This window comes from Aethalodelphis obliquidens, unplaced genomic scaffold (assembly GCF_003676395.1).
Source record: "Aethalodelphis obliquidens isolate GAN/ISIS:26980383/991018 unplaced genomic scaffold, ASM367639v1 scaffold9, whole genome shotgun sequence".
In the NCBI taxonomy this organism is placed as follows: domain Eukaryota; kingdom Metazoa; phylum Chordata; class Mammalia; order Artiodactyla; family Delphinidae; genus Aethalodelphis; species Aethalodelphis obliquidens.
In genome coordinates, this window is record NW_020837953.1 from 41,506,619 (window position 1) to 41,519,169 (window position 12,551).

General features: G+C 54.3%; 1 protein-coding gene across 4 annotated transcripts in view; it reads right to left on the bottom strand.

Moving 5' to 3' along the window:
* Positions 1 to 12,551, bottom strand: part of LOC113622177 (kazrin) — a 421,388-nt gene that overhangs the window by 108,078 nt on the left and 300,759 nt on the right. For 2 of the 4 annotated variants that reach the window (XM_027110108.1, XM_027110106.1), the window contains exon 1: positions 9,132 to 9,588. The exons of 1 other annotated variant lie outside the window; for it this stretch is intronic. In XM_027110108.1, the coding sequence (XP_026965909.1) occupies positions 9,132 to 9,339 (208 nt within the window). In that variant the 5' untranslated portion in view covers positions 9,340 to 9,588. Of the gene's footprint in view, positions 1 to 9,131; positions 9,589 to 12,551 lie in introns of those variants that run through there. One more of the 4 variants, XM_027110109.1, reaches the window with a different exon arrangement.

Consider the following 12,551-nt stretch of genomic DNA (forward strand, 5'->3'; position numbering starts at 1 on the left):
CCTTTCAAATCAAATCTGAGATTCAGTTTTGTGGTCATACTAGCTACATTTTAAATCCAATGGCTACCATATAGGACAGCACAGGCAGAGACTTCTATCAGACAGCTCTGGCCCAAAGAGATCACACTGTGCCTCCATTTCCCCTTCTGTAAAAAGGGGTTCCCCCGGTCTCTCCCAGGGTACAAAAGAGAGGAAAGACTCCACCCAGGGCGGCCGTTTCTATCCACACTGAAGAAAGCAGTCCAGCTTGGAGTGGGGGGTGTGGGCATCCACGTCCACTCCAGAGCCCACAGGGAATGCCAGGGATGGAAGTCTCCTTTCTGGTCAGCCACCCAGGCCCCTGGGCTCCCCACCAAGGGGAGCTGAGAAAGTCCGCAGGGTACATAAAGTGACGGAAACAGTCCCCGTGGCTCCCAGCTGTACCGTGGACACGGCGAGAGATGCCAAGAGGAAGCAGAGACTGGCCACTCAGCTGACCACGTCTCCCATGGGCACAGCATTCAAACCACCAACAAAAGGGGTCCAAGTGGGGTAGGGAGGGGGCGGCTTGGGCTGGTGGGTTTGGTACCAAGTCTGAAGAATCAGGACGGTCAAGGGCGTGGTCTCCTGCGACTCCTCAGCACTGCCAGCCCAGGACCTGGCCCCTCCGAGGAGCTCAAGAAGGAATACTGATTGAGTGAAAGGGTGAGTGGATGCTAGCGGCGGCCTGGGGCGCAGAGCAGGACATCCGAGCAAAGACAAAGCCTGACATGGGCTGCTTTCTTGCCACAGCACAGTGAGAGCACAAGACAGAAATGCATGTGCCTCTAATAGATTCTGAGAATATGAGTGGGGTGGGGGGGTGAGCAGGGCAGGGAGAGATGGGGGCGGAGAATTGGATTAGAAAAGGAAGAAGTGGGATTTAACTAGGATGTCCATGCACCTCGTCTCCACTTTGGGTCACCTGTGGGAGGGAAAAGGACGCTGCTAAGGATTATGTCAGGGCGCAGGGGGTAAAAGCCAGAGTATGTGGCCTCCCTTGTTCCTTACTCTAAAATCAACCAGCCCCAGAAAGATGAATAGCAGAGGTTCTCAAACTCTGACCTGTGGAAACCCTGCATCAAAATCACCCAGGGCAGGCTTCCTTGGTGGCGCAGCGGTTGAGAGTCCGCCTGCCGATGCAGGGGACGCAGGTTCGTGCCCCGGTCTGGGAGGATCCCACATGCTGTGGAGCGGCTGGGCCCGTGAGCCATGGCCGCTGAGCCTGCGCGTCCGGAGCCTGTGCTCCGCAACGGGAGAGGCCGCAACCGTGAGAGGCCCGCGTACCGCAAAAAAAAAAAAAAATCACCCAGGGCACTTGATAAAAATACAGATTCCCGGGCCCTTCCCCAGACCTACAGAGTCAAAACCTCAAGGTGGAGCCTGAGAATTTGCACACTAGCAATCACCCCAGACTGCTGTGATCCCCAAAGCCTGAGCCCCACCCCCCTTCAAAAGGCAGGAAGGAGCTAGGGAAGAGGCTGAAGAGAGAGAACGTCCAGCTTTGCCAAGACATCCAAGTGCCTTTGTAAGTTTCCACATTTGACCCTGGAAACTACTCCATGTGACACCTTGCAGTATGGTCCCTTCCTCGCTCTGGGCCTCAGTTCCCTCACTTTGGAGAAGGACTGAATTGACCCCATCCCTGCCGAGGTTTCCCTCTCAGGGCTCTGCATTCCAGGTTCCCAAATGGCCAGGGTCGAATCTTCCATCATGGGCCAGCCAGCCTCTCTGGATTCCGGTTGGGCCAGAGGCATGCGGTAAGTCTTCCGGAGCCAAGGGAGCAGCTCTGGGCCCCAGGGGCCCTCCCTCCCAACTGTCCCTGGCTGACTGGATGACAGCGTGCCAAAGATGAGAAAATCCCATGAGTCTGAGCATCACAGCCTCTGCCTGGTGCCCCACTGGCTGTCGGGGAATCGTCAGCTGATGAATGAAACCACAAGGAAGAAGCAGTGGGGCAGGCAGCCAGCACGGCAGCTTGGAAAAGTCGCTTACTATAACCTGTGTAGCCTCTTTAAGCCTCAACTGTCTGTCCAGTAAGATGGGGAGAACGCCAGCTGCCTTACAGGGGCCGGGAGAGATGAACAGGCACGCAGGTAACAAAGTGTTCGGCTCCTGGGCGGCCCTCAGTAAGTGACACTTCATCATTAATAGGACCTTACCCCAAAAGAAATACGGATTCTTCCCTGCCCCGGGGAACATAGGACTTCAGTTAGGAGTGCACCGGCAAGGCTGAGCCGTAAGGTGAGGGAATAAAGCATACAGGAACTAGCAGCTGTTGTTCTTACTTCTCTCCAGGCCCCCGGGGAGAGTTTTCTGAAGCTTCTGTACAATTAAAAGGTACTGAACACAATGCCTGTGATAAAGTTACAGCCCAAACTAGTTGGGAGACCAAGCCAGCCTCCAAACCCGGGCGGCGACAAAAGACGAAGCTGTCAGCACCTGCAGATTGGCCACCGGGTGGTGGGTGTTCCCGAAGAGGTCCCCAACACCCAGCACGACGCAATCAGAGGTTCGCCGCCACTGAATCCGCCAACTCCCCTTCTCCTTAGCCCAGGCTCAGCGTCACCCAGTTCAGGGCCAGGACACCAGGCGGGACCCACATACCTGTCATACCTTTCTGGCTGTTAATTTCTTCCAAATTTGGGGCTGCGACAGCACCTGCTGGGCTAATGCCATTTGGTGAGGGCTCTGAGGAGCTGCCACAATCAGCGTCTTCTAACTGGCTTCTCTTGAAGGCATCCAAACAGCAGACAAGAGAAAGCCTGAAGTCCTCACCTTCAGGGTGGCTATCCCAAGGGGAACGGAAGGGGTGGTCTGTGTGAACAGGAGGCAATCCTGACTCTTCCCCTCCTGGACAGGCACTCATCTGATGTGCTCAACACGAAACGCGTTTACAGAGAGTAAATTCATACAACATAGCTGCACACACCTGCACGCACACACCTTGGAACCACGGCTTGCCATCCTCTCTGGAGTGTTTAGAGCCCTTAGTGACTCACAACAAACACAGGATCCCCATGGGGACCGCCCTGGACGGCTTTAATGACACACTTGGTATGCTTATCTGCTGGGGCTAAAATCCGTACGCACGCCAGTGTGCCTGATTTTCCACTTGTGCCAACTGGCTGTGTCGCAGGTGAGAAAGGCTAGAGCTGGGGCGTGTTTGCTACTTTCCTTGGGCTATGCGTGCCCTGTGGCTCTTGAGATGATCGAGAAGGGAGTAAACTCTTCTTTCCCCAGAATGGCTGGAGGGTTCTAGCAAATCATCCAGTTGACTAAGTTGGAATATTACACAAAACATAAAGACCATTCTGGAAATTTCCTGATGACTCAGAAGGCCTTTCTGATGACTTGGAAGGCTAGCACTCCTTCAAAACCACCTGTCTCATCAAATCTCAATATTTCAAACTTCAAATATTTAAAGAATTTTATACCCACACACACTCAAGTCCTTTGGACTCTGGATAAATGGGAATTTCCCCTCCCCTTTATGGCATAGGTAGGCAGCAGGCCCCATGGGTATGAAGGATGCTAACCATACAGATGCCTGTCCAACAACTCTGAGGTGGGTAATATGATCCCATTTTAGAGATGGGTAAACTGAGGCTCGGGACATTAACTAACTTGCTTGGGGACACATAGCTAGTAAGCAGCAGAGCTGGTGAATTCAAACCAGGTTGTGTTTGATTCCAAACCTGGTGTCCTGCACTCACTGCCCCGGCAGAAGGAACTTTCAGTCCCCCTTTGTGAGCAGTCATACGGGGTGGAGGGGGCTGGGCCACAGGAAACCTCCCAAGGGAAACCAATCGGAAATATATTCAAGTGTAGTGACTTTCCTTCCTGATTGTCCAGAACAGCCAACACCCCAATTATCTCTGTCCCACCCCATTACTGACGAGGCTCACACTAGACCCTCGTGGTCCTAGTGGGTGACTTTCCAAGAGCATCCCCGATTCCAGCGGGGAGATTCAACCTCACGCCAACCCAGCAGAAATCCTTTACAGAAGGGATAACTCAAAGCTGACCTAATGAGGAAATTGCTAAAGGCACAAAGATAAGCAAATGCTTGAGTTGCTTAAACCAAGGAATATCAAGGAGAGGACAAACTTTTTTTTTAAGAGATAAAAATTTAAAGGAAAAATGGACCTGACACTTAATGTGAGTCTACTTTCTTTTTTGTTTGTTTGTTTGTTTTTGTTTGTTTGTTTTTTGCGATACGCCGGGCCTCTCACTGTTGTGGTCTCTCCCGTTGCGGAGCACAGGCTCCGGACGCGCAGACCCAGCGGCCATGGCTCACGGGCCCAGCCTCTCCGCGGCATGTGGGATCTTCCCGGACCGGGGCACGAACCCGTATCCCCTGCATCAGCAGGACTCTCAACCACTGCGCCACCAGGGAAGCCCGAGCCTACTTTCTTAAGACCAAGACAAGGTCTTTTCACACTGCTTTGAGGTCTACAATCTGGGACCAAGTCCTGGCTGTGACACCTACTAGCTATGTGATCTCAGTCAAGTTACTAATTTTCTGAGCGCCAGTTTCCCCATCTGTGGATGAAATGAGCAATCGCACCTCCCCCTGGGTTGCGGAAGGACTGACTGATAAAGACAAAGCTCGGCATTTGGTCACCACCAAGCCTGGCCCCCGGGAGGCCACAGAATGAAAGCCAGGACACAGAAACACAGGTCTGGTCCCCTCCTCCAGGGGACTTTATGTAAGGGGAAGGGGCAAGAGGAGATAAGAACTCAAATGGCTAATAAGGAAGGTAGTCTGGGTAGGCTTCAGATATGCCCAGTCTACGAAGATACTAATTTACCAACAACTTTTAAAAAATGACTTGGGGGCTTCCCTGGTGGCGCAGTGGTTGAGGGTCTGCCTGCCGATACAGGGCATGTGGGTTTGTGCCCCGGTCTGGGAGGATCCCACATGCCGCGGAGCGGCTGGGCCTGTGGGCCATGGCCGCTGAGCCTGCACGTCCGGAGCCTGTGCTCCGCAACGGGAGAGGCCACAGCAGTGAGAGGCCCGCGTACCGCAAAAAAAAAAAAAAAAGACTTGATCGGGAATTCCCTGGTGGTCCGCGCGGTTTGAATTCGGCGCTCTCACTGCTGGGGGCCCGGGTTCGATTCGACCCCTGGTCGGGGAACTAAGATCCCACAAGTCACACTGCTAAAAAAAAATGACTTGGTTCCTTTAGCCGACCGGCAATATCCTCTTGCCTTAGGGACTCAGCACCCACATACCTCACCTCATTCTCCTCTGACCACTTACCTATATACTAAAAAGCACCCGCTCCTATCACGCTAACCCCTCACCTGGCTTTTTTTTTTGTACATAGCATTTACCATCCCCTGACACATCCTGTGTGTATCCTGTGTGTACTGGAAATCTCCTCCCACAGAATATAAGCTCCATGGAAACAAGGTCTGCAGTTGTCTCGTTGCTGCTACATCCCTGGCAGCTACAACAGTGCCTGGCAGGAGTAGATGCTCAAGAAATGTAACTGAATGAAGGGACAGTCAAAGAGGGAATCATTCACGTTCTCAGTCTCAGAAGGCTCAGCGATCACCTGAACACTCTGCGGGGGCTCTGGAAGAATCTCTCCTCCAGTGGAGTCATTCCCACCACACCAACAGGGAAACTGAGTTAACGGAGTTTCTCAAGGTCAAACAGATTTGGGGCAGAACCAGGTGCAGACTGACACTGTGTCTAATTTTTGCATCTCCTGCTCTGTTCCCTAGTCCGGGCGCAAATGGTAACCTCCCCTGGAAGGGGCCCCACCCTGGAGGCCGGAGCTGTCACCGGCACTGGGTCTGTCACTCTGCTGATATCAGGACATCCCCCACGAGCAATGTCAGGGTGCCAAGCCTCCAACCCGCCAAGCAAGCATCTCTCTTTCCCCTTCCCCAAACCCCTGAAAGTGCCAGTTTCCAGACGCTGTCACCCAAAAGAGCACTCTTGCAGCTCCTTAAACCGAGCATTGCATTAGGCTGGGGACTAATGTGCTAAGATCCTGGCGTGAGTCACCTCACAGCCTGGCTAAAATGTTTATTTCAGCAATAATTTCAGCTTGCGGTTCCAAGCGCGAAGAGGACCTCCCAGAGGAAAACCCCTCACGACAGCCAATGGTTTTGAGCACCTGTGTCCACGACACGCTGTCCTCAATGCCAGCCGCCACAGACCTTCTCAGAAACTATGCTTGGTCTTTAAGAACCAGACGCCAAAAGAGCGTGAAGGGTGGTAGGGTAGAGAGAACTCAGAACTTTCTTGTTCTGCTGCTGGCTTGATCCTGTTTCACACCAGTGATGCCATCTGTAGATCAGGAAAGGAGATTTCCACTGCTTTCTGCCCCAAAGGGACACCAAGAGAGCCACTGGAGTAAGAACCACCCCCAGACCTCAGAGACAGGCATTTCTCAGCTACACCATGTCATTAGGATATTGTTATTATGAATACACAAGTGGGGTCTATATAGACACAAAGTAAACCTATTTCTCTCCACCCAGTCCTCTTCTACTGTGTACATAATAACAGCCTCCATTGGCCCAACAGTCAGCCTTGGATCACTGAAGTATTTTAAAGACAAGACAAATGTCATCTCAACACAGTTCAGGAGGGTGGAGATGGAGCAGACAGCATCACATCCTAATGGGAACCTGAGTCAATGGGGGCACTAACAGGTGCCCCACAAGTAAAGCTGACGACTTACATTCATTAGTATCAACTATGACCCAGGCAAGGTGCTTTGCAGACATGAGGTTTTTTTTTTTTTAACATCTTTATTGGAGTATAATTGCTTTACATTGCTGTGTTAGTTTCTGCTTTGTAACAAAGTGAATCAGCTATACATATACATATCTCCCCGTTATCTCCTCCCTCTTGTGTCTCCCTCCCACCCTCCTTATCCCACACCTCTAGGTGGTCACAAAGCACTGAGCTGATCTCCGTTTGCTATGCAGCTGCTTCCCACTAGCTAGCTATTTTACATTTGGTAGTATATATAAGTCCATGTCACTCTCTCACTTCGTCCCAGCTTACCATTCCCCCTCCCCGTGTCCTCAAGTCCACTCTCTACGTCTGCGTCTTTATTCCTGTCCTGCCCCTAGGTTCTATATAACCATTTTTTTTTTTTAGATTCCATATATATGTGTTAGCATACGGTATTTGTTTTTCTCTTTCTGACTTACTTCACTCCGTATGACAGACTCTAGGTCCATCCACCTCACTACAAATAATTCAATTTCGTTTCTTTTTATGGCTGAGCAATATTCCATTGTATATACGCGCCACGTCTTCTTTATCCATTCATCCAGACATGAACTTTTGGTTTTGGTTTTGTTTTTTTTTGCGGTACGCGGGCCTCTCACTGTTGTGGCCTCTCTCGTTGCGAAGCACAGGCTCCAGACGTGCAGGCTCAGCGGCCATGGCTCAAGGGCCCAGCCGCTCCGCGGCATGTGGGGTCTTCCCGGACTGGGGCACGAACCCGTGTCCCCTGCATCGGCAGGCGGACTCTCAACCACTGCGCCACCAGGGAAGCCCCAGACATGAGCTTTTGAATGATCAAAATGTTAATCGAGATTATTAATATCTCCACTTTACAGATGGGTAAAATGGGTCTCAAAAAGATCAAGCAACTTGCCCAAGCCCTCCCATTTGCTTCCTCTTTGCATCTTTGCTCTGTTTCACACCAAGCTGTCTTGGTCTCTAACTGCTCTGTGCAACAGGGGAGGAGGTGGGACTGTCTCCAGCAGACCCAGCCCCTAAGCCAACCACCCAGGGACTCAAGCTCCTTCCAGGCCTCAGGGTCCCTCTTTCCAACCCTTGGTGACCCAAGACCTCAGTTGTTCCAGGACACCAGTGGCAGCTCAGCTAATCAGAGCCAGCTGGTTGGTGGTCCCAGCCCCTGTGGCTAGAACTCTTGACGCTCAGGATTCCATCTCCTGGGGAAACCAATACAGGCAGTCTGGAATTAAGGAGCCTGGCAGTCGACTTTTTTCTCATAGGAAAGAAATAATTATTAGGTAAATAAGACTGGTGTTTCCCAGTTGGTAAGCTTCCTGCCTGGGAGAGGCATGCTGGTGTCAATCCACAGACAAAATGTGAAATTCCAGTACCATGGCTTCAGGGCTTTGGGACTTGGGCAAGTCCCTTAAACTCCGGCCTTTTCTGACCTCATCTTCCTGGAGATAACACAGCCTCACTGCCAGGGTGGTGATAAGATTTTAAGACACCGCATATAAATTACTGGAACACATTGGGTGTTCAAGAAATAATAATCATGTGGTCCCCCCCACCTCCGTTTTTCCTGGAAAAAGTATTCAAACTTGAAACTGATGATGACAGACCCTTCTCGGAAGCCCTTCCACCTTCCTACTGTGGAATCTGGAGGATCCAGGGGTTCCTGTGCCCCACCCTCCATGACCTAACTTCAGCGGGGAGGGACCAGCTGAGACCGGAACGGAATGGAACGGGCGCATCCACTCGGAACATTTTAACACTCAAACGGGGCTCTCCGCTTGGTCTCCGCTTGGGGCGGATTAGCCAACGATGCACAATTAGACCACTGCATTTATCTCCTCCGCGGCGATTTCTCTTTCTGCCTTAGTCGTTCAAGTGTACGGGAAACCTCTTCGCTCCTAGCAAATGCGAGCCCTCACTTTCCTCTACGCGGGGTGGCGGGAAGGCTCCCCTCGGCACTTTATGGGGCTGCCAGGTGGGTTACAGGTGCGGTCACAGGGGGCCTCCCCAACTTCGCGCGAGGCTGGCCCCTTTCCCACGCTTCCCAGATCAGGCGCGGGAAATGGCCCAAACCTGGGTCTCCAAGCGCCGCGGGATCGCACAGTTCCTGCAGGCTTGGCCTTGACCTCCCTCTTCAACTCTATAGGGGGCTCTTGCCGGAAGGCCGCGGAGCCCCACAACCCCTGCCCTCATGCTTAAGACTAACTCCGCGTCCCGCGCCTCTCCCCCTGCACCCCGTCCGGTGCTCTGGGTCAAGGGCGCGGCGAGAACTTTGCCACGAGCGGCGGCCCGATCCCGGCCGGGAGCGCCCCCGCGCGCCCGGCCCCGGCCCTCCCCCGGCCTGCGGCCGCGCCACCCTCCCCTCCCGGCGCGCACCTACCCGGCTGGCTGCAGTCGCCATCCGCTCGAACGGAGGGCGCCCCGGCGCGGGGCCGATCGCCGGGCCCCGCCGCGTCCGCACCCGGCTCGCAGGCTGGCGGTCCCGGGGGGCGCGCAGGCCCAGCCCCCGCCCCGCAGGAAGGCGCCGGCTCGCCCTGAGCCGCGAGCTGGCGGACGCGCTCCCAGGTGCCAGAGTCGGCCGCCCGCATGCCGCGTGCCCGAGGGGCGCTGCCCACGGCGGCGCGGGGGGCTCCGACGGCGGGCGCCGGGCTCAGAGCCCCCGGGGTCGCCGCCGCATCGGGGCGCAGCCGAGCGCCGGCCCCGCCGCCCGCCCGCGCGCGCGCGCCGGACCTGGTCTCTCCGTCTCGCCGGACACCGGGAGGTCCGCGGCCGCCGCACACTAAGAATTCGGCCGCCGACCCTCTCACGTGGGAACGACTCTCACTCGCGCGGCTCCTCCTCCCGCTCCTTCCGGGCTGGCGAGGGCCGCCGCTCGCCCCGCCCCCGGCCCCGCCCCCGGCCCCTCCGCGGCGCCCAGACTCGCCCCAGGGCCCGGGGGAGGGCCGCGTCGCCCCTTTGTAGGCCCGGCCCTGGCCGCTCGGTGCATCCCCAGCATGGTCATTCCTGGAGAGACTCAGGGTTAGAAAGATGGCCAGTGTCACAGGGGTCGGGAGTGACAGGCCTGAATCCAGGTCTTTGAAAACCGCAAGTATGTGCATCAAGGGGACAGCTGCCTGGTACCCCAGTTTGCATGTGTCTCTCCACTCTTCTGATACCCTTGGGACAGCCTTGCTAAAGAGCTGAAGCCCCAGCAAGTGGCCGGGAGAGGGCGGAAAGAGCGGGCAGGAAAAGGGGTGGGAGCTCTGGGACATCTCCTTCACTCACCTGTACTGTGTGACCAGTCCTTCTTTAAGTGCATACAGTACTGAGCGCAATGGCTGGGCCAGTGGGGAGGAAAACTGATATATGGTCCACACCTATGAGGAAGTTGTAAACTGGTGCGGGGCACTTCCTCCGTCTCAGCTTCCCCATCTATAAAATGGGGCCTCAGGAATTCCCACCCCGTCCATCCTCAGTGCTACTTCTGAGCACCGCTCTGGGCAGCCATGTGGCAGGTGAGGTGGTTCCCAGGGGAGGTCAGGAGCTGGGCGCCCCGAGTGGGTGGGTGGGGCAGTTATTACACCAGTCAAGCCCTGTAGGAACTGGCTCCTTGGAGGGTCTGCAAATCAGAGCCCACCCACTGCAGCGGGTGTTCCTGTGGCTGACAGAGCTCGCTGCATGGTGAGTTTGCGGCTCTGAACCCCCTTTGATTTGAGGATTACGATGTTCTTCAGAAGGACTAATTATCTCCCTGCAGCTCTGGGTGGCAGGTCCGGTTTCCCCCTGTGGCAGACATGGGAAGGCGAGGCTACGTGGCTAGATAAGGAATCACACACTTTCCGTGGTGTCCTCAGTTTCCCCTTCCAGGCAGCATGCACCCCACCCCTTCTAGGCCTGGCTCAGTCACCTATGGCTCCCACTGGCCCAGGCCTGAGCTCTGGGAACTTATAGGTACTGGCATATGGCTCTCCAACCATTGGTGGGAACCAAATTACTTCCCCCCCCCGCCAATCTCTAAAACCTTCTGCAGGTCACTTTCCTGACTGTGGGCGGGGAGCCCTGCATCTGAGCAACCACTATGGCCTGGCCAACATCCACCATGGCCTTCCCAGGTTCCACCCCACCCCCTACTTTCCTTGCCCTCCCAATGACTGGGACACTAGCCCAGCTGTGGAAGGCCACAGGGCTGCCTCAGACCCCCTCCCCCTGTCGAACTAGACCCCTCAACTGCCCAGTGGAGGGCTGACAGGTACGCCAAACGCTGGTGGTACTCGCGGCTCGGGAAGAAACCCACCCATGGGGTTAAACACCCATACAGCTCTGGGAGAAGGAAACTGACCCCACACCAGTGACCCGAGATGCTAGGAATCCCCCAAGTCCTCTGCCTTTGCTGGGAAAACCATCAGAACAGAACAAAAGAAAGACCGCTCTGAGCCCTCATGGGAGAAGCTGGGAGTGCCCCTGCGTTCTGGAGACATCTGGTCCAGGAGACTCTGTTTTGGATGCAACAGGGACACGACTGAGTGAGGTGGGCAGTGCAGGGACTGCTGTGGTCTGTTTCGCAGGGCATTTAGGTTGTATTCTTTTTACTTAGAAATTCTTTGCGTATTAAACTTGTAGGGAGGCTCTTTGCTTCCACAAAGAAACATGCTCTTTCCCATATTTCTTGAAGTACATGGAACTCTTGGTCAACCTCCTAGTTTCCCACTTTTGATAGAAACATTCACTTTCCCGTTAACTCCATAACGAGAAAACAGCAGCGCAAGCACAAATATGTAGCACCTGCCACTTGGAGTCAACGTCAGGGAGACCTTAGGAGTGATGGGGACTGCGGCAAACAAGAGGCCACCAGCCCCTGTAGCAGAGGCAGTAGATTGCTGTCATACAGGAACTTGGCTCTAGTGTTACTAGAGGTTCTGGATTTTTTTTGGGAGCTACTAGGAATATGAATTTTTAAAAAAAATTTATTTAATTTATTTATTTTTGGCTGTGTTTTCATTTCTGCATGCAGGCTTTCTCCAGTTGTGGCTAGCGGGGGTTACTCTTCATTGTGGTGCACAGGCTTCTCCTTGCGGTGGCTTCTCTTGTTGTGGAGCACGGGCTCTAGGTGCACAGGCTTCAGGAGTTGTGGCTCGCGGGCTCTAGAGCGCAGGCTCAGTAGTTGTGGCGCACAGGCTTAGTTGCTCCGTGGCATGTGGGATCTTCCCGGACCAGGGCTCGAACCCATGTCCCCTGCATTGGCAGGCGGATTCTCAACCACTGTGCCACCAGGGAAGCCAGGAATATGAATTTTTTTTTTTTTTTTTTTTTTTTTTTTTGCGGTACACGGGCCTCTCACTGTTGTGGCCTCTCCCATTGTGGAGCACAGGCTCCGGACGCGTAGGCTCAGCGGCCATGGCTCACGGGCCCAGCCGCTCCGCGGCATGTGGGATCCTCCCGGACCGGGGCACAAACCCGTGTCCCCTGCATCGGCAGGCGAACTCCCAACCACTGCGCCACCAGGGAAGCCCCAGGAATATGAATTTTTATGTGAAGTCTAAATTTGAAATGTTGGCAACTTTTTAAAACCTAAGAAGAAAGAGGAGAGGGAGGAGAAAGAACAACAAAGGAAATATGTCTAGAAGTTTCTATTTGGCCTGTCGGTCCCCTCTGCAACCTCTCAGGAGTCTGCACGTGTTTTCTACTGACGTTTCAATGATCCAAGCTGTTTCTCAAGCCCCCAGCCCTGGGGAAATTCTGCTGCTCTCCTTTCTCAGCCAAGTTTGGCCTGGCTCTGTGTGTGTGTGTGTGTGTGTGTGTGTGTGTGTGTGTGTGTGTGTGT